We start from the raw sequence: 21,695 nt of genomic DNA on the forward strand, positions 1-21,695 counted from the left end.
TGTTCGCTTACGATACAGCACTTAGAATTACCACGACCTGGCTGACTGAGAACCTTCATCAACGCGATACAGAATATTTTTTTCCTTTCTGCAGTTCCCGGAGTATATTCTTCATCCTCCTCCTCACAAACTGCACGTACATCTCCCAATTGCCCATATTAATATGGATGAGTACAAAAGTAGTGTCTGAGAAATTCTGAACAAATGTACATTATTCCTCCTCATTTTCAACAAGAAGTTTCCAGAGTGTGGAGGCAGTTCATCTTCATTCATTGTAATAGCATGTAAGCTGAAGGCTGATTTGATTTGCTGTAATGATTTCTATAGATGGTTTCACAAAGATAATAATGACTAAAGGTCTAATTATATGTGAATTCTGGGTAAACTGAGATTCTTTGCAAACCAAAGACCTAAACATTCTTAAACATGAAGCTGCCATTCTACGCCTACTTTAAGACAAAAAATGTCAGGGACTGGAGTCCTGTGGTGACTCACCTGGTGGAGCGTGTGCTCCATGTAGGCTGTGGGTCCTTGGCAGCGGCCTGGGTTTTGTTCCGACCGGCAGCCCTCTGTCCCCCTTTCCTCTCATAATCTCCAGCTGTCTCTACTGCAATAAAGGCACAAAGAAGCTGCAAAAAATAACTCAAAATTCTCATGGGATGAGGATAATGTGGCAAATCTTAACTAATATATCTTTACAAAACCAGTTCTCTGGCAGACTTATTGGTGTCATTTAGTTTCTGAACTTCAGAGAAGGATGTTAGAGCTGTTGACGGGTTGATGATCCGGAGATGCTGCATGAAGAGTCAGACCACCATAGTATAACATTGTTGACATCCTTTTTCAAAGACGGTGTTGGCTGTGAAAAAAAGCGCACTAAATAATCCATTATGCTCTGCTATCGTGTTGAAGACAAAGCATCAAAGAAAGATACAGCCATAAAGTCCTTACAATTACCTACTGGGTTGTGGGATTGATTTGGAATTTAACTTCATCATAGGAATAAGGAACTGTGTATATGTTTAGACTTATATCTTTTTGAAAAGAATGGTCGACTGATTAAAGGTTTGCAAAGCACTTATGAAGGGGAGACTTGGCTCCTGGGACACCAAACATCGCTGTAGTGTTATGGTGGAACTGAGAGCCTAATTCAACAAAACATATGTGCTGGGAGGTTCCCAGTAGATAACCCCGGTGACATTCCTGCACTCAAACACTCAACCCTGTAACATTTACATTAGGTGGCTGGTGAATGATGCTGCCTGTGTGATGACTCTTTAGATTTATAACAGAGGAGGGTGATCTCCTCTGTGCTCTGCATTGTGGGTGAGTACATCATTCATTTGGCATCTGGACTGGGCTTCTGTGTGCGCTCAAACTGGATTATTAAGGTCATTTGTAAAATCAATTACAAATGTTTTGTGGCTCGGGTTTGAAAAAGTGTCATAAAACATGGATGATAATAAAAACTCTGTAGCTTGTATTTTTCTAATTTATATAACAGCATTGCATGAATAATGTTTTGGATTCATTTGTAGAGCATTTTATTTATTGTGTTGTGTTTTTCTTTACAATTTACCTTAGTCAGGAGAACCTTTTGTTTTATTAATTTGCTACAAAACAGTTATCAATTAACAAACACATTGATGAATTAAGCTTTAAATAAATTGGGGGAGTTTTGTAGCAGGTAAGCCTCTGCTTCTACTATGTTTTGAGACGATTTAACTGTGCATTATATGTACAGAAAAGTTGTATAATTGTACGTAAATTGGAATAAGTCTCTACTGGGTGTGAATTTTGAGACACCAGTAGAACTTGGGTGTCTCTCATTACTGTTACTGGAGGGCATATAACTACTGAACAGTGATCAAATGATCTTGTCGGTGAGCTCAGACTTATATTTCACATTAGGGCAACAGGGTTTAGTTACCAGCAAAGTGTGAAATGTGACTTTTGCTGCATGTGTTACTACATTGGGTTAAACAACCTCTTCAGTAAATCTCCACCACTGAAACTCACAAATCCGTCTATTACCTCATCTACATTTATGGGTTGTAACAAATTGAAGAGTAATGATTTGATGTAGTTACGCTCGTCAGGCACAGCCATCAATAAATAATTGTGGGTAGGTAATGCGTGCATTTCAAAATGAAAGCCATCAGCTTCCTCAAACAAGAGGCAGTGTGTGATGTCATGTTTTCAAAGTAACAACCCACAGATTTCTCAGGCTTTAGTGGAACAAGTTTTCTGAAAATGGGCTGATCCCACTGGTGACCATTACACCATCACCAGGCACAAATTCAAGGTTACTGCACAGTCAATAAATGCAAAATATTTGATAGAAAAGGACAAAGTTAAAGACAGTATATCACATAACTGTAATTTCACATTTTCAAAATTTGATTGCTTTGATTTTATATTTCTATAGATGCACACAAGATTAATATTTACTGTTTACCGGCGATACATAACCTTACCATCAGTTATTGTCTACAGACCTTCCACTTTGTCTTCAAATGACTGTATGATACCCTCTCTTCCACTGAAAACAGATAAAGGAAGAGCAAGTTCATATTTTATAAAAAAAAAAAAATGAAATATTTAATATCTGTAGCACAAAGTTAAATCTACACACACAAAGCTGCAGTTGTTTACTTTCTGTGGCCTCAAAATACCCTTGATAGTTTGGATTGGTGTTAGACTCCAATCTGACTGCACAGAAGAGTGACTCTTATTTATCCACTGACCAACACTGCCACACTGTGGCCATAAGAAGCCTTTCAACTACTTGTTGATCCAATTTGTGAGCCATGACACAACCGACCTTAATCACGAAAATCTTTTTTTTTTCTTTTTCAAAGAAAGGATTCAGCTGGTGGTTTGAGGGAATGTTGTTGATTATCTACAGACAGTCCCTCTTTCTCCCCCATCCAACCAACTGTACACAAATCACATGCATCAAGTTAGACAAGTTTTTTAAAAACACAATTTCCCCTCAAAACTTTAGAAATAAAATTCAAAGTACTTCATAGTTACCTAAGTATATTTCATTGGAAAACTGGCTTTAAAAAAAAATTGGATACATTGTCTATTCTTTTTATTATTATTACTATGGATCAAAATAATGATAATAATAATATTAAAATATTATATAGCTTCAGTTTATTTGTTATTATAATAAATCCACTACTTTTGTTGAGGAAAATGCCCTAAAGACAACACAGTCATTTAATATGTTTACAAAATGTACACTGTAATAATATGAACAATATTCTATATTCTATCATCACAGTGGCTTAATAAAGCAGCTAAAGTGTCTTCAAAGGAGCATTTAGAGAATTAGACTACATAGAAGATATTTTGTTAACTGGTGATGAAATGTTTAGTTGATCTGTTGACTAATGCATTATTCAAATTGGTCAGTTAACTAAATCAACCTGATAAGGGAATTATTCCACCTGTGATAGTTGATTTATCATACCAAAGTCTGATATAGCCCACAGTAAGGTATCTATTATTTTACAGTTTCAGGTGTTGTTCACAGACACTTAACTTCACCTCCAATAAATACACATTTTTGATTTTAGGCTAGCTGCTACATGCGTTAAAGCGACACTATGTAGTTTTGGAGAAGAAATCCAAACTCAGATTTGTAATATTTACAATATTGATGAGATGATAATAATATAAACAAACAACTATTTTTTCTACATCACTGAATAAACAAGCTGTTCACAAAGGAAAATTCAGGTCCCCAGAACACTGTTTGAAGATCACAAGATGGCAGGGTCCGCCAAATATAAACAAAGCAAAACGGTATTAAGTCGTGTTACTCGTTGATCCAGTTTGTGATCCATGTCACAACTGACATTCATCACCTTTTTTTAGGTATAAAATAAAATCAGTCCTGAAGACCTTTCTGGTCTGGTTAGAAATTCTTCCTCAAAACTACAGGGTGCACCGTTTCAAAACACCAGTTTGGCCTCTATTGCTTGTTTTATTGTTCCAATTCTAAGATGAATCTTGATCTAGTGACATGAATTCAGATTTGTGTGAGTTGTGATGCATGTGGGCTAAATGTGTGGCTCTTTATATTACACGTCTTTGTAAAGAGGTCGTGCTTTTGTAATGAAAGCCAAGCCGACTTACTTCCGGCCTGTCTGTCGCTCTCCAGCTGGTTTGACGCAGCTCGGAGGAGTCACCGCACCGCTCCAGCTGTTGCCACCGCTGTCCGCCTGCTGTCTCCCCGCTGCTCGCTTCTCGCTGCTGCTGCTGCTGCCTGCCCTCATTTCCAATGCAGCAGCGACCATGACAGGCATCGCCGCTGCTTCTTTCTTTTCCAACGCTTGCAGGTTCGGGGGCTGCGGACTTCACTTCGACTCTCTGGCCGAGCTCATCGTGCACATCGAGGATAACCACATCGGTAAGCGCCCTGGTAATGAGCGCCGCAGCTAGCAATGGCCGAGGTTTGCAAGCTAGCAGGAGTGGCTAAGTTAGCGAGCTAGCAAGTTACTTCCTGCGTCCTGACAACCCTGTTGCTAGGTGGGGTGGCTGTTGATGCGTCGCTGTGGATGTTACAGTTCCGTGTTCGCCACCTGTAATCACGTATCGCCGCTGTGTCGGGGATTAGAAAGGTGTACCGGCCACAGAGCTGCACCGACACATCGACACAGACAGGAAGACAGTTTCTTTACGCTCCGTCGGCTCGCTCGTGCAACATTATCGCAGGAGGCCCCCGCGCTCAGCTGCCGCGGAAGCGTCATGAGTTCACTCACAGTGTGCACGAGCCGATGTAGGTACTGTCGTTGAGTATCGGCAGTTCACTTGTTCTGCTTGTTAGAAGAAGGCATCTTAAATTCTCTTTTATTGACCACTTCAACAACTGATGAGACATTTAACTTCACATCTCTCAACCCGTCATGAGAGCAGAGTTTTGTAAAGATGCAAGATGTATTTCCATAGCATGTACCTGTCTAAATCACCTTGTTGTTAGGCTATAGATCTGATACTAATCAACTGTCAATGTTGGGCCAGTTTTTAAATTAGCAGGTATATATATATATACCTCTTAAAGGTGCAATAGTACCATTTTTGGTTGAAAACATTCCAAACTTAACAGAATGTGAAGGAATACCGGTTTTGCAGTTACATTGTTTATGTGTTGTTTTTTTAAAGCATCATTAGCAAGCTGAGGAGCCATCCACGCTCGTCCCTGTCCAAAGCACGCATTCCCAGCAGAGTAAGCACTTCACTGGTGCACCAACTGCTAACTGCACGGCTAACTGAGCTAACTAGCTAATGGGAGCAGCAATTAGCATTGACCCTGGTGATATGCTGGCCCCTATTTGTTTTGAGGTGGAATTCAAACACAAATTGCACCTTTAACCATTCATTGTCTGTCAGCTGAAATATCATACACTGTGAAGATAATAATGGCTTTCAATCGTGTTTAGCCTTTGTTGTGTTGGTCTGTCCATGCACTGAAATGAGAATAGCTTTGAGCAAAAACTTTAGGTGGAAGAACTTTAGTGGAAGAAATTATCAATATTTTGAAAAGCAGTTTCTTGCCATGTCGTTTTAAAGGATACAGGCCACCCATAATCTGAGTATCTGAAAAAGTAAACACCGTGTTACCTACAACAGTAATGAATAGATTACACTTGACTGCATCATGATTAACACTAAAACAAGTGTAACACCATCATGCAGGAGAACAGTGCAACTTTATCATATTGATACTATATTGCGTTTGAAAATCATGTCCAGTCCCACGTCAGTGTCGGTCTGCCAACACCAGCACATAGCATGTTCCACGCTGTCATCCTCCTGACTGCACATCAAATCCCACCATAGTCAACAGCGCCACCTCTAGTTCATGCGAGGCAAGACAATAACAAGAATTACCTGTAGGTGGAGATGGAAACTCATTATGAAACTGAAACATTTAACCCTCATTTACAATGAGGTTGTCTGATTGAGGAAATGTAACCACTGCTGTTTGAGTAATTGATGCGACAACAGATTTTCTTCACTGCAGCAATTTTGGCGTGAAACAGCCATTAAGCACAGGTGTTACTTGTGACATCGATGGAGGTTTGGCTCTGTTTAGGCACAGCGCATTAGCTAATGTGATTAGTAACACCTGTATTTAAAAATCACTTTAGTTTGTGAAATATCCAACATGTTGTGTCGTATTTAAGCAGAAAGAAACTGAAGCAATGAATGTGCTATACAAAGCACTTTGTCATTGTGTCCTCTGTGTGCACAGGTGAAGAAAATGTTTTTATTAAGTTGAGTGATATGTAAAATAAAAGCGTGGACTTTATATGAGTACCTCATTTTAGGGTTTTTGATTTCATTTCCAGCTGGTGCTTAGTGCCACAGGCCAACATGTTTATAGCCTCTTTTCACTTTATTAAAAAATACCTACAAAAGAAAATCAAAGCAGCAAATCAGTATTAAAAGAAATATATGTCACTTTATTATTTTACTTATTTATTATCCATACTTTATTGCTATATTTACAAAAGGTTAGTAAGTGCATTTGGTTTTATTTGACATGTATTTCACATCATATTATCAGGAACATTACATTTTTGTTAAGTGTTAAAACATTTATATCGTTAAAGCTTGATCTAGGAAGTGAAATTCCCCTCCTCCTACTTGGACACTCTTTTAGTTCCTACATCTGTTTCCCAATCTAATATTTCAGACTCTTATTATTGAAGCTGACAAGGCACAGCTGTCTCTGTTGTTCTTGTTTGTTGCTTGACTGGCTTTAATATCCTCTGCCCTCTGATTGTGTGCTGTGCATGTGTCCGAGGTGTTAGCCTTAGAAAAAAATGCCTCCAAATGACTTATTGGGGAATAATGAGGCAATTAGTTGGCCCAGAGTGGAAAAACTTTGCTGCCCCCCTCCTTTGTCCGCTGGCCTGTGCCCACTCTGAGAAGTGCGAAATCTTGCGCGTTGTGCCAAGTGCCTGTGAAGCATAATTACAGAGAGAGTGCTTGATTTGGCCTGTCTTCCTCCTCATCTGGTGGCCTGCTGCTTAAAGCACATTCTCCTTTATAATTAGGCGCCTGGAAAACAAGCGCACATTCTTGTCCCCATTTTCCCCAGCCGACCTGCCGGTCAGCTCTGTGGACAAGAGGTGGCGCTGCTCTGCTGTTGGTTGAGGTTGCTTTTCTTGAGATGCCTGGTCTGAACAGTAACAGTATGTGGTGGATATTAAAGGCCAAAACTTGCCTCCTCTGCTCATTTAACAATAGAGGTGCAAGAATAAGTCGAGTTAGAGAAAGTTCTTCGCCAACTGTTTTCAACCGATAAATCTTTTCAGTAATATTTCATCAAAAAAGTCAAACATTTGCTGGTTCCAGCTTCTGAAATGTAAAGATTTGCTGCTTTTCTTTGAGCGTTGGTTGGACAAATGTCTCTTTGGGATCTAGGAAATTGTGATGAGCAATTTTCAATTTTTTTTCTCCCCATTTGTTAGACCAAACAATTACCATAATCGATTAATTCTGAAAAAAATGGCAGATTTATGTATAATATAAATGATTGTAAGTTGTAGCCCTGTTTAACAACTATTGTGTCAAGCAGTGACCGGCTTAAATAGCAGTGCTTTAGTAAATGAAAACATATTGATAAAAATTATATATGTTAAATTGAGATAAATAATCCTGAAGTTAAGGGAAGCTTATCCTTGAATATTTCACGATCCTTCCAGTCTACTTTTGTGCACTGCAGTACTTGAAGGGAATTAGCACAGCTACTTTGATGTTTAAGAAACCTCAAGACTTTTCTTAAATGACTTAAGTTTGAATCTTATTAAACAAATCTCAGATAAAGTGTACAGAATAATTTCCAGCCCACATCAACAAAGCAAACTCTGAATAAATCTGTCATTGTTCCTCCACCGTCCTCACAGCAGATTCAAGTTGACAATGTGAGTGTTGGGTGGTCCCTTTAGACCTTTGTGAACAAATTCAGCTAACTTTAAGAGAGCAGATGCTAATGAGCCCCAGAAAACACCAGCGAGAGCAGAGGAAGGTTTTAACACTGAGCCTAAGTCATATTAAGCTTGAAAGATCTCCTCAGTGGTCTGGTGTTCTTGTGCGGCATGAAAAAATTGCTCATGCTGAGCCACTGAAATGTTTACTTTGTCACTGCGCGACCAGGCCACTGTAGACCAGGAGCAAATAGCGACCATGTTATTTAAACCTGTGTGTGTGTGTGTGTGTGTGTGTGTGTGTGTGTGTGCTGCTGGGGCCTGAAGTGTCCAGGCTTGGTAACAATGCATCTGTTTGTTGCCAATTCTCACTGGAGGCTCATTTAGTAGATTTTGGTATGTACACCCCCCCCCGCAAAAAAAATCTGCACGGAAGTAATAAATTTGGGAAGCAGTAACTAGTTCCCTGATCTGTGCACCTGGTGGGCCCTAATTACATTTCCCCATCCCCCGACACCGCTGCTCCTGTTCCTGTGTGGTGACTGCGACGTGAGGGGCTCCTGTACTCGATGAAACATCCCTCGCAGGAGATAATGTACAGCTTGTGTTGACGTTACGCAATGTGGGCGTGCAGTTCGTTGCAGAGAAAAATGGAATTTATTGTGAAAGATTTTGTTCGATGCATTAACGGATGATGATGAACATTAAGCCACGATCCAGCATGCTGTAGATATGAGGATTCTTCCTTTACTACAGCTGCATACCTGTCTGTAAAAACAGTTTGATTGAACCTAGGATGTTTCATTTATTGGCAATTTGACACCCCTCTTGACTTAACTGGTATGGATTTGAGCAGAAGTGTTTGAGAAGTGTCTCTTGGATTTTTCAATCTTCCGAAAGAGCACAGATTTCCTGCAATTTTAACACGAACACGGTCAAATTCAAAATATGATAAATGTCAGTCTAAAAACTATAAAAATGAATCCATTAGACAACTAAACCCATAGTATGTCAAGATTGCTGCTAAGGATAATGGGAGTTGTCTTCATTGTTATACAACCATCATTGCCAATACAAATCTGTCTGATGTAACTCAGGCAGAAATGTGCACAGACGAGATGTTTTAAGCCTTAAAACGTCTCGTCTGTGCACATTTCTCAAAGAGCTAGGAAGGAAGTCAGTAACAAGTCTAAACCTTAAAATTTAAGGTTTAGACTTGTTACTGACTTCCCTCCTAGCTCTTTGAGATATCATCTGTTATTCCCTGGATTATTATAGCAGGAGGAGACCAAATGAAATGCAACATTATATTGAACAAGATGACTGATTTCTCTGGTCCTGTTTAAAAACACAGCACGTGTAGATGTTAATGTGGAAATGTAACATATATCTTTAATAGATTGTTCAATGGACAGAAAGTTAGGCTTCAACTGTTTTAATAATGACAAAGCAAGCACAAATGAAATTCGATTTGTTTAAATTTGTTTATTTTCTTTATTTAAAGCAAGAAAATCAATCAATGACGATTTTTCTCGTCAGATTAAAATTTCTAATGTGCACCTTTAATATGTAGTTTTTAGGTTTTGAGTTGTTGACACATTAAATCATCTGGTCATCTGTCTGAGAAACTAAACATTTTGGGAAATTGTAGTCATTTAATCACTTAATGGAGAATATAATCAGCAGATTAATCTAAAATGAAAATAATTGTTAGTTGCAGCCCTTGTGCGAATCACTAAACTGAGAATCCACATGTTTGCAATGAGCAGCAATGTGTGTTTACTTCTGTGTTTGCACAAACATGTCTTTGTAGAGATGTGTGTGACTCCGTGCATCTGTAGATGTTTAAGCTGCTGTCTGTGCTAAACGTATTTATAATGGATCATTTTAACCTCCCCGTGTTTTTTTCAGTAACCCGCAAAGGCAGCTTACACATGGAGCTTGACTCCGTTTCATTTCCTCCTCAGAGGTCACATCATAATGAATTACCTGTGCCACCACTCCTGGTAATGTCCCCCGCTGCTCAGAGCCGCCATAAACATGTCACCATAATGCTCAGCACTCTGCTCTACCCCACAGTGCATTTGGCCATGAGGGTGGATGGGAGAGCCAGACACCGGTGGAAATGAGAGAGGGAGCTGTGCGTCTGGTGTGTGTGTGTGTGTGTGTGTGTGTGTGTGTGTGTGTGTGTGTGTGTGTGTGTGTGTGTGTGTGTGTGTGAGAGAGGGTCGTGGAGGCCGTTATTAGAGGGCAGCAGGCGTCACTTCCCCCGTTGCCTTAGGAAGGTTTGTTGTGTGATCGTCTCTTGGTTTCCTGTGGCGGGCCGTCATAGGGGCCCTAATGAGAACATGTTATTGCATCATGTTTTCTGCCCTCATACACTGCAGCTACTGACTCGGGCAGTCGAAGTTCCCATACAAATGCTACACATACAGACACCAACAATCGGCACAGGCGATGCTTCATATATGTCGTATATATATCGTCAAGGTTTGTGTTATCTTGAGGCTAAGCAGATTTGTTGTAATTAGAAATCTCTGGGGCCATTACGTTCTAGTCTAGTGTGTAAGATTTGTGGCAACTGGGAGGCTGAAATGGAATATAATTTAGTTTTCATTCCCTTAGAATTAGTTCATCTTCAAAATGCTGGATGGAAACTCTCAGACTGAGTATAGTTTCACCAAGTGTTTTTTTAATTACTTGAAGCAGTTTTTTGATTTTCTGAATGAAATATGTTTAATCTGCTGTATGACTTTAAAAAGAGCCAATATCTCCTTTTAACCTCTGCTATATCTTTGTTATGTTTTGCTACTTTTGTGTCTTTTTGGCTTTCTAACAAAGCTTGCATTGTCGATGATAGAAGTATGTACTGTTTTTCTCCTGTGGAGCACAATGGACTTTAAATTTTGTTTTGCCACCAGTTTTGTAAAATGACAAATAAATGAACCCTTCACCTTGTACATGACATTGTACCTTAAATGAATCACTGTACCTTTTACAAAACTATCACTGGTGCTTACAGGAACTGATTGTTTGCCTCTGGACCCAGTGCTGCTGAATAAATAAATCCCCCTTTTTGTTTCCCAGAAGGCTTCTAATAGTCGGCCACCAAGGTGGACCACCTGTGTAGTTTGATTAGAGAGGTTCCCATCTCTATTTGAGGTGCCTTCATTCTGGTCCTTGACTGCTGGTGGCCCCGAAAGAATAGCAGGGTCTGCAGGGGACTGGCCCCTGCAGGCCTCTCTCTCCCCAGTCCCCACCTGAGGTGTGTGTGATTTACAGTGTGTGGGAACAGATTGATCCACTGCTGTTTGAGTGGTCCGTGAGCAGGCCGCCATACCACTCCTTGAAGCACATTAGGGATCTTAGGAGGGATTTCTTGTGCACTCACGCACACGCATACCAGCCCACAGCGCTCAGAATGTTCTCCACACTGCCTCCAGCCTTTGGCTGGGGAATAGTGCCATTATGAATGTGTCTTTCCTACTCTGTGTTTCCATGACTTTGGCTGGAGAGTAGAGAGAGGTGTGCTGTCCTTCTCACTGGGGATAAATCCGCTGTTAATGAAACACTTGCTCACGACTGAGGCCTTGAGAGAAACCTCCTGAGCCTGAGGCGCTGAGGTTTAAGCTGTTCCTCAGGCCTACCTGCCAGTATCATAAAATTCTGCCACTATTTCATCGTCAACCAGGCGGCTCGGCCTTAACCGCTGAGTGGATGATGGCCTGTGTCATCGCTCTTGTGCACTTTTCAGTAAGACTGACATTGGTCTGTTGACTTAGATTTCTGTTTGATCTCTAAAATGTGTGCTTTCAAAATGTGGTTTTACTCGTCAATGGCAACTTTCACCTTCTTCTTGACATATTAAGCCAGAAGTATACTATTACACTATTAAATATGGAGAGTGCAGTCTGTGCTGTATGTGTCTTATATTGACGTTTGCATGTGCACAGGTGGGTGTCTGTACTTTCATTTTATACACTGTGTTGGTATTCCTACAAACAGTTTTTGGTTTCATCTACATTTCAATTTGCATAGATTTCTAATTATGGCTTCAACATGAATTGACATACTTGTGATTTGCTCCACCCAAAGAGAAGTTAAATTAATTTAAGACAGTTTCTTGTGACTAAATTGTAAAAAAGTATTAGAACTACAGTTAAGAATACATAATACACCAGTAAATAACCAATTTGTGTGTCTTGACTAGATGTGGGGATTTGAAATTCTTCAATCTGGTATCAGTAAATGACTTAAACAATACCATTTTGGATACTTTATTTTAGAGAATAATGTTTCCATTGTCTTCGCCACAGCACTTCCAAAAGGTTTTACTGTTAGTGCCAAGACAAACAGATTGCTTTCCATTTACTTCAGAGTAACTACCAACTACACAGGACAAAATGTGACTTTATTTATCCATTTAGCAAATAATGGTGACATGAAAGCAGATAAAAATGCCGCCAGACAGCCTTAATTTTCCTGGGAGACAGTGAAAGTGATCTTCAATCCTCAAACTACAAACTTCGAAAAACAAGTCTATTGCCAGTTTGATTAAAATCTAAGTCTAATAAGTAACATTTTCTATAATGACAGTCATTGATGATTGGTGGTACAGATGCATCCCAGTTGGCTCTCAAAAATGACTGACGTTTGATACCAAGCCGCAGTCACGTCTCCTCAGACACACCTTGAGAATACCTGTTCCCATTAAAGTGAAAACTAGATCATCTAATGGTGAGAGTGGATCACGTAATGGTGAAATCAGAATCATCAGAGAGTTCCATCAACATCTGATCCGTTCGTCTTTGGCACACCGGTCTCTCTGTCCAGCTGAAATTTAATGGAAATCTGTTTTTAGGTGTTTTGTCCTCGACAAACAAACACACAAACAGGAGTAAAAGACTGTGGAGGTACTAATAGAGCATGACTCAGCGTTTTATTACAGCCTCCAAAAGGTGTTGCTGAACAGGAAGACTTTAATTACACTATTTCATGTTTTGTATCATTGCCATGGTCATTTTCAAATTATATCCACTAGTACTGGACCGTTTCTTTTTTGCTTGCTGTTACACTTGCTTCTGACAGAGTCACTGTGACTCACGAAGGCATAATTTAAAATTAAATGTTACAAATAGCCTTAGGTGTGAGTGTTGTGCATAAATGAGCCTGTGGATGGAAACAAGCCATAGTTTTAACCACATGGGGGTAGCAGCCTTTCGCAGCTCTGTCAGAGGCAGACAGGGAGGCTCAGCTGGTAAGTGGTAGACACTGTTGTTTTATGGGGCATCTCTCTTCTCCCACATGGACGGCAGTGGGAAGCGAGCGTTTGAAGTCAGGCCCGCTTCACCTCAGGGTGTGGAGATTGGCTATTGTTGTACATTTAGCACCGCTGAGCAAGATGAATGTCTGGAGCACAGCATGGGAAAGCTCAGTATGTGTCAAGTGTGGTCATGTATGAGCAATGTGGTGTCTGCAGAGCACAGCTTTTCAAAATGTGCCATGGAAATTCAAAAAGAGAAGGCACTTAAGATGTTGAGCTCTCCTTCTCTATGAATTCAAATATAACAAGTGGACATAGACCTTTTTTATTTTATTTTTTATTTTTTCAAATGTATATGTTTGTGTTTAGCTGATATATACTGTATCTATCAATTTGGTTTTATCTTTGTTCTGTAAAGGGGTCACACGTAATAATAAGTCACCTTGAATTCATATTCCACCATATCACCAGATTGCTAACTGCCGCTAACTATAAACTATATTGTACGTATACATCCTGTAGCTACTGTAAACTTGTTAGCTCAGTTAGCCATGCACCTATCTGCATTACCAGGGGAGTGTTTGGAGGCCGCTCGGAGAAAGAGGTTTTCAGGCAAGCTAGCTAGTTAGCATTGGTACATCAGTAGATATCTCTTTATCACAAAACACAGATGTCTTTGACATAGCATCAAAACTAATAATTTTGGTTAGCTTTTGAATGTGTTGAAAAAAATGTTACCTTTAATGGTGCTATTCTTAAGAAATTTAGCCCAATCAAGAATCTAATCAAACTCACAAGAGAGTAAATATTCTGATGGGTTAGGGTTAGGGTTAGGGTTAGGCTTATTTTTCCCTGTACACATTCTGAATTCAAGTTTCTCTTTTGCCGGGCAAAGTCAAGCTGAACTACCTCGTTAACTTATTATTAAACACACCTCACTCAACAGAAACAAAGCCTTTTCTTACATATTGCACCTTTAAAACAAAGCTAATTAATGACAAAAAGGAAATACGTCAAGAGACCGGCTTCAGCTTAAAAAACTGTGGAGCTTCTCCAGGAACACTAAACTAAACAGTGACTGTCGTCTAGACAGTGGTGCATGACATCATGTTTTAACTAATTGTACTGCATATTGCACAATATCCTGCATTTTGATTATTTTTACTCGATAGTTTTTATGAGCTTTTACCCGTCGAGTCAGCTGTGCATGCATGCTCTTGGACAACCAGCCTCCTCAAATTCATGCACCCACATTCATACCTAGGTCTCACCCAATTTAGCCACAGTCCTCTACTGTTTGCCGCTGAGTGTGCTGGGCACACGGATATAGTTTTTTTTTTTTTTTAAGCAGTAGATCGCAAAGGTTCAGTCACAAGTATACATCTGTCATCTTCAACAACATCCAAAGATACAAACATAGTTCAATATTCATACTGAAAAGTTTATTTTTACAGATGTACGATAACAGACACGCAATGAGGCCTTGTAATGATGATGGCGAAAGGTAAACATAAACAGTAAATAGGTGCTGCGTCTTATTTTGGTAATCTGATACAAGAGATTTAAAATGTTTCACTCAAATTTAAAAGCTCTGTTGTGTATTAGTCGTCTGTATTTGCTGTAAATCTGACAGCAAGGTATGCACTGATTATGTTTCAACCACGTATTTCGATGTTGACCATATGACAACATTTGGCATTGTTTACAGTTAAAGCATCTGCCTAATTCCTCCTACTTCCTGCCTCTGTCATCTGCTCAGACACAGATCCTCGTCTTCTGGAGAAGCAGGAGCAGCAGCAGCCAACATATGTTGCCCTCAGCTACATCAACAGGTAAAGAAATGTCATTTTTTATGGAAAGAGAAAATATTTGCATTATAGGAGACGTTATGCTCTTTTACAAGTTCATAGCTTTACTTTTGGTTTACTACTAGAATAAGTTTACATGATTTAATGCTCAAAAAACACATACATTTTCTCATACTGTCCACTGCTGCAGCACTGTTTTTCCCTCTGTCTGAAACGCTGCTGTCTCTTTAACACCCAGTCTGCTCTTATTGGTCAGCGCACACATGCCTGACCCAGCATCGCAAAACTAGCTGCTAGGCGTAAATTATGCAGATATTTGTCTCTGTGACATTGTGTGATATCTGTGGGAGAGAGGAGTTTCTGTTGATGTGGGCTTTTTAACTTTGAAGACCTTTTACATGCACAAGAACATACTGTATGTAAAACACTGGAGGAAAAGTAAAAAACTAAAAAGCATAACAGGTCTCCTTTCACTAAATGATAACTAAATCTACTTATAAATCTGACATTATTATGACATTAATGTTAATGTTTTTAATCTTTGTCCTTGTAAAGATTCACATACCTCCACATCAGTTAGTATTACTATCTCCTACTCCTATGCAGTGTTTGCCTCTGTGAGCTTCTACCAGCAGTTTCAAATGTCATCTGGTGGATTGCTTGGATGAATTACTTCAGTATTTGGTAGCAGGGTTTTTTTTTATTGGCCTAGGTTCATCCCAGTCCTCTTTGATATGGTGCTTGAATAGTGGTTTCAGTGGCAACAAGCCAGTGTACAAGAAGGTCTGCCGCTGTCTCCCGGCCTTCACAAGCACATCTTAATGTGGTTATCTTTTAATTTGTTAATTCCACTTTTGCTTTAACAATGTCTATGTTAACATTTCATTTTTATGATACACATTTACCAAAGATTTAACTATCCACCATAAACCCTGGTGTTCTTTTGATGGGAAAAGAGCCAATGATATTTTCCAAACATGTCTTGTTGCAAAGCTTCAGTAGCAGCAACATCAGTGAGGTTCCACAGAAGTACATCGGATAAGATGACATAAGCTGACCAGTCATCCATCCCGTGATTACAGGTTTATGACAGATGCTGCACGGCGAGAGCACGAGGCCGTGAAGAAGAAGGTGCAGCCCAAGTTGTCTCTGTCTCTGACAGGCAATCTGTGCCGCAGCAGTGTTTCCACTCCGCCTCGCCACACCAGTGGAAACCTCACCCCTCCTGTCACCCCACCCATCACCCCGTCCTCTTCCTTCCGCAGCAGTACACCAACAGGTACATAACCACACTTCACACACTCAACTCTCCAGTTAGATGTCCAGAACTTAGTGACGGCTGGCAGTGAAATACATGTTATCTATTGTTAACAAAGCAAAGAGCAGAGGGGTCATTAAAGTGTATTTACAGGTCTTGGGGAATACTTTGGCATATGAGAAAAAAATAGCACAAAGCTGCATTTAATTGCAATCCAGTGATGTCACTCAGTGGCTGAGTGGCATTGTGGGTAATGTTGGTGCCAGGTTTTGAAAAGGAAGACGAATGTGGTGAAATAAAATAGGCAAATTCTCTGGTTCGGCTGTATCAAGTTTGGTCATTTGTTTATAAACTGCCCACAAGGAGTACACTATTAGAACAGTGGACAGCTTTTGCAACCGGGAAACTTCATTACCCACAATGCAACTTAATGGCAGCTATAATCCTTATAATAACCCCATTTTTCAACAGCAAACAAGTTTATTCGTATACACCCCATCATTTTCACCCCCTTTTTCACTCTTCGAATGATAGGACATTGATTGATATGTCATGTTCATATTTTGCTATTCAACAGCATTCAGACTGCACAGTAAAAAAAAAAACTGTTCTCATAGTCCAGCTGACTTGTCTCATTCACCAGTCTTCATTATGTTTTAGCTCTTTTTCTTGTAATATTTTCCCATGTGCTTGTTTATGTAAAACATGCACCCTTTAACATTCTGTTTTGTTTTTAGCTGTTGTGGTTTTGCAGCCAGTCTTCAGCCATAACATCCTTAATTAATTAAAGAAATTGCAGTTTGTTGACCTCAATAAAATGCATACATTCTTTCCCACGACTGGCATATTTCAGTCTTCCTGGAATTCTGGGCACTGTGACACATGATGCAGAGATTATGGGAACACTAGCCCAAAGCACACGTTGAGAACAGTCCACACTTGTCAGCCCGAAGGCTTAAAGGCCGGGATTTCACCACCAGAGATTAGTCACGAAGAGTGCATAAATCAGAGTGTCGGCTCGCTTAATGGCATGTCTGCCAGTGACGCCCCGAGTCAATTACTGTTCTACTTTCTGTCTTTCACCTCTCACAGGTAGCGAGTGTGACGAGGAGGAGGTAGACTTTGAGGAGTCTGACAGTGATGAGTCGTGGACCACAGAGAGCGCCATCAGCTCCGAGTCCATCCTCAGTTCTATGTGCATGAACGGAGGAGACGAGAAGCCTTTCGCTTGCCCTGTGCCAGGCTGTAAAAAGAGATACAAGGTAGGCAAATATCCTATAAGATTAAACATAATGTAAATGTAATATAATGTAGTGTGAGATATTTTTTTTCCTAGTAAAAACCTGAGATATTAGAAGTACCAAGAAGAAAATGTGTGAATTTTTGGCTCACAGAAATACCCAAAACTGGATTCTCTGACGCTGACAAAGGAAAATCAGTTCTTAGTTGGGCATTACAGCATGTCAACATGCATACATCTAGTCCAGCGCAGTGATGTGGAGTTTTACAGCATTTTCCATTCACATCTGGCATGTGTGGTTGGGATAAATTATGTGCAGCTTGAGAAAATTGCATTGCTGACGTGAATGACAGGGTTATGGGCGATGACTTAGTCTGAGGCAACAGGCAGCATTAGGCATCTGTTTAGGGGCAGAACAGGATAGATTTGTAACAAGAGTGCATTTTAATTTCTCCTCTCTATAGTTCATGTCAACCGGAAAAACTGTAAAATACGGCCAGAATTGAAATTGAAAAAAAAAATCAAATTAACTATGTTGATTGAGAAGAATGTGAAGAAACAACAGTGCGTCTATGTGTTGTGTCACAGAGACGTCTACTGAAGTTAGCATGCTAGCCAGCTCGCCCTGGCCCGTCCTGTCTCGTTATACCGCTCGGCACCGCAACAGGCTACATTTCACTAGCTTTCAGTGTAATAAATGAACAAAATAACCTCGCAAAATGTAAATAAAGGAAATGCTCATATCTGTTTTGATTGCCAAACAGAAAAATACGAACGAACACCTTTCAAGTCTTTGTTTCGTCAAACTAATATGAGCTTAATTGCCTTGTTAACTCATCGTAAAAGACACTTCATTCCAACTCGACATAAACAAAATAAAACTCACCAAAACAGTCTTTCTTTTGCTTTCCACAATCACGTCTGGTTCGGTTTTTAAAAAAAATCCTCTGTTCACCGAGTAAGATGTAGGATGCTAGTGCCCGACTCTCTCTCCCCTGGCGCCAAATGCCTCCCCTGACCCCGCCTGAATCGGTCCTGGTCAGAACCAAAGTAGCCGCGCTCACTCTCAGGCTGCTAAACCCGGTTTAGCTGTGCGAAGTTGCCCCTGGTGATTGTGATCCGAGGTTGTGGTCCTGGCAAAGTCTGGCACAAATGGTTCCACAGCCAACTGATCCATGAGCTAATTAGCTAATGGTAGCTAGCCACAGCCAAGGATAGGTAGGAAACAGCTCTGGTGATATGTTGCCCCTTTTTGAAGCCACCATTGGATTCTGGTCATATCCTACCAGTGACACCTTCAAAGGTGAAATATATAATTAAAAAAATGTTTAAAACGTTCCAAAATGAACAGAATACGAAAGAAACAACAGTGTTGATGTTATGTCAAGGACGTCAATATAGCGTGCTGTAGAGATATCTTCTGAAGTTAGCATGCTAACTACTCACTTTGTTCCGAAAGTAAACAACACCAACACAATCTGTTGCACAGAACTCCTGTTCAAGCAGAGTCAGCTAGCAGGAGCATTAGCTGCATGGCTAACTGAGCCAACTAACAGCAGCTACAGTTACAGTTTGCATTTACTCTGGTGATATTCTTCCCCTCTGTTTGTTTGGCGAGTTTGAGAGGTGGTCAACTCTTGCATATTGCACCATTAAGTATGTGTGTAAGAGACCATGTAAGTTGTAGGAAGCTCTGTCGTACCTCTTACTCGTGTAGTAACATGTTGGAGGTGGACGTGGAAAACAATGTCCTCTCTGTTGCCTCATTACAGAATGTGAACGGAATCAAGTATCATGCCAAGAACGGCCATCGAACCCAGATAAGGGTGCGCAAACCCTTCAAGTGCCGGTGTGGGAAGAGCTACAAAACATCTCAGGGTCTCCGCCACCACACCATCAACTTCCACCCACCCATCTCTACTGACATCATCCGCAAGATGCAGCAGTAGAGAGCGGAGTGAGCGACCAGCAGTCTCTTTCGGGCTACTCTCCCAAACATCTGAACACCACCATCACCAGCTGTTTCTCACTCCACCCCCCCTTCCTCTCACCCTCACGGCCCCTTCTCCTTCTCTTGTCCCACTTTGTAATGACACTATTTTTGATTGCATGGTATAAATGTGTTATTACTCATCTTTAGTTTTTATTCAGAATGCTGAATCTTTAGGTAGTTCACAGTTTTGTATTTTGCACATTTAAGCTATCAGTTATCTATTTGACTTTATTTTAGTTTTGACATATGCTGCTCGTTGATGATGAGGGCATGTTTTAGACAAGAGGAAGGCCACACCGAGTCACAAGCGGCCTTGCATGTACAACAGGGAATCCTGCTTTAAAAGCTGCGTGAAGCCGGAGGAACTTTTTTGGGAGAAAGGAGCCACCAACACCTTCCCTCTGTTTCATTTGAGTCTAAAGATGTGACAGAGGAAAATGAAAAGAAAGAAAAATCTGAATGTTTGTGGTCTAACAAGAAATCCAAGCCGACAAAAGTTTCATCCTCAATCATTTGACGTTTATAATCAGTTGTTGGTACTTTTCCTTTCATATCACAAGTATTTGAAACCTTTTTTTAAAATCAGTTTTACTGCAAACACTTGTGTGTGAGCACCAAAGGATGATCTCAGGTGACGTTTGCAAGCATTTCAACACCACAATCCTGCCCAAGTGTCTGATAGTATTTTTTCCATGGGATCATGGGAACTCTGCGTGCCATTGTTACTAATGTTCCCGGTCACTTTCCTGAAGATTCAAGCAGTTTTCTCGCGCTATTTTACAGTGAGGGATTGAAGCACTTTTTGTAACAAGTGGCCAACAAATCAGCAATTTTTTTGCCAATAACTCGTTTGTGGTGTACGTGCAGTAGATACCAAAACGAGGCGAAAGGCCTCCAGAGAAGAAGTTTGCGTCGCTCCAGTGGGAAGATGTACACCAAACCTGAGGTGTTTCTGTGAGATTTCTGTATGTACAGTAGTTGCCTTGAATTGTAAACCATTCCAATCAGTACAGATCTTTGTATGGCTTTGTTTTGACGTTTCAGACAAATTCATCTGAATGCAGACTGCTGAGTCCAGACAGAGACTCAGCTGTCTTATGAAACCATGTGATTGTCCTTTTCACGGATAGTAGAAAACAGGGCTGACAGTAGCCATGTACTCAGCACATTTACGTTCTCACAGTCCTGTTGTTAGACTGTGAAGGAAACACGTGCGGCTCCTTCTTTGTGCCAATAAAAAAATGTAATGTCAGTTGAGGGTCAGTTGTAGAACAGCATTTAAAGGGTAACTCCAATCAATTCTACACATTAACGTGTGTTTAGGGGCACTACAGCATATGTAAAAAAAAAAAAAAAAAAAATAGTATTACAAAGCCTTTTGTTGCTCAAAGGCATGCTGCATTGTGATTAATGTAGGCTCTAGGTTTTGAAAAGCAATAGCATAGCACTCCTATAACATTGTTGGACAGTTTAAAAAACAAAGTTAAATTGGTACAACAGAACCAGAGATACTACCTCTGTTATTCCACTCTTCCTTTTCAAAAGTTGGTGCTTATGTTAAACGCAATGCATCTTAGCCACTGAGTGACATCACTGAAGACAATTTATCAGATTACATGCAGCTTCCTTTAAAGCCACAAAAGGCTTTATACTACTTTTTCACATATGCAGCAGTACTCTCCAAGAACTGTTAACGCAAAGTGATGTATAAAATTAGTGGTGACATCCTTAAATCCCTGAAATAGTGAACCCCAGATCATAAAATACCACAAGGTTGGGGATTTGCCAACATTGAGCCATTAGGTGACATCTTCACTGCATGGATGTAACTGAAGTCAAATGGAGAATTGTGACAGTATTGTACTGCCAGTGTGGAGGAAAGTCTTTGATATAGTGTACAGTGAATGTATTGTTCTGTGTTAAGTGCATTAAATTATATTTTCATATGTTTCTGGAGTTTAAAAAAAAACAAAAAACAACAATAGTATAATGTGTATAAATCAGAGGTTGTTTGGAGAAACTAATGGTGATGTACTGTATTTCTTCAAAAAGCTGCTTCATGTAAACTTTTGTTACAGTAAGAATAAAAATTCCTGACGTGTCTCACGACTCCTGTTATTGACCAGCATTGTTCTGAATACATATTAAGAACAGAAAAGCCATTTCCCAGAGAAAACATTGCTC

The 21,695-nt window shown here is 40.1% G+C and overlaps 2 protein-coding genes and 1 long non-coding RNA gene across 8 annotated transcripts in view; 1 reads left to right on the forward strand and 2 right to left on the reverse strand.

The window, feature by feature from the left end:
• The window catches only part of creb5b (cAMP responsive element binding protein 5b), a 53,739-nt gene extending 49,447 nt beyond the window's left edge, over positions 1–4,292 (reverse strand). The window contains exons 1-3 of one of the 5 annotated variants that reach the window (XM_037073136.1): positions 4,150–4,292; positions 2,499–2,542; positions 496–607 (exon numbers count right to left, since the gene is read on the reverse strand). In XM_037073136.1, coding sequence (XP_036929031.1) covers positions 496–516 — 21 coding nt within the window. In that variant the 5' untranslated portion in view covers positions 517–607; positions 2,499–2,542; positions 4,150–4,292. Of the gene's footprint in view, positions 1–495; positions 630–2,477; positions 2,543–4,149 lie in introns of all 5 variants that reach the window. The other 4 variants (XM_037073133.1, XM_037073134.1, XM_037073135.1 and 1 more) reach the window with 4 other exon arrangements.
• Positions 4,278–21,614, forward strand: jazf1b (JAZF zinc finger 1b). Of its 2 annotated transcripts, none has more exons than XM_037073146.1 (5): positions 4,278–4,423; positions 14,972–15,044; positions 16,103–16,299; positions 17,371–17,540; positions 19,291–21,614. In XM_037073146.1, the coding sequence occupies exons 1-5, from the start codon at positions 4,309–4,311 to the stop codon at positions 19,465–19,467; spliced, it is 732 nt and encodes a 243-aa protein (XP_036929041.1). In that variant the 5' UTR covers positions 4,278–4,308; the 3' UTR covers positions 19,468–21,614. The 2 variants fall into 2 exon arrangements, with proteins under 2 accessions (XP_036929041.1, XP_036929040.1); XM_037073145.1 differs by having other exon boundaries at positions 4,341–4,792.
• On the reverse strand, positions 12,213–18,864 carry LOC119005495. Its single transcript, XR_005070523.1, has 2 exons — positions 18,405–18,864; positions 12,213–12,782 (listed from the first exon to the last, which is right to left on the reverse strand). It is a non-coding gene; the product is annotated as an uncharacterized LOC119005495 (long non-coding RNA).
• Positions 21,615–21,695: the final 81 nt, after the last annotated feature.

Source organism: Acanthopagrus latus, chromosome 17 (assembly GCF_904848185.1).
Source record: "Acanthopagrus latus isolate v.2019 chromosome 17, fAcaLat1.1, whole genome shotgun sequence".
Lineage (NCBI taxonomy): Eukaryota > Metazoa > Chordata > Actinopteri > Spariformes > Sparidae > Acanthopagrus > Acanthopagrus latus.

What these genes read in the sequence shown, in the direction of transcription:
- jazf1b (XM_037073145.1), top strand. Translation starts at nt 4,558, where the DNA reads ATGCGTCGCTGTGGATGTTACAGTTCCGTGTTCGCCACCTGTAATCAC. An exon ending in CACAGTGTGCACGAGCCGAT is followed by an intron (nt 4,793 to 14,971) that starts GTAGGTACTGTC and finishes TCATCTGCTCAG; the next exon opens with ACACAGATCCTCGTCTTCTG. An exon ending in GCTGTAAAAAGAGATACAAG is followed by an intron (nt 17,541 to 19,290) that starts GTAGGCAAATAT and finishes GCCTCATTACAG; the next exon opens with AATGTGAACGGAATCAAGTA.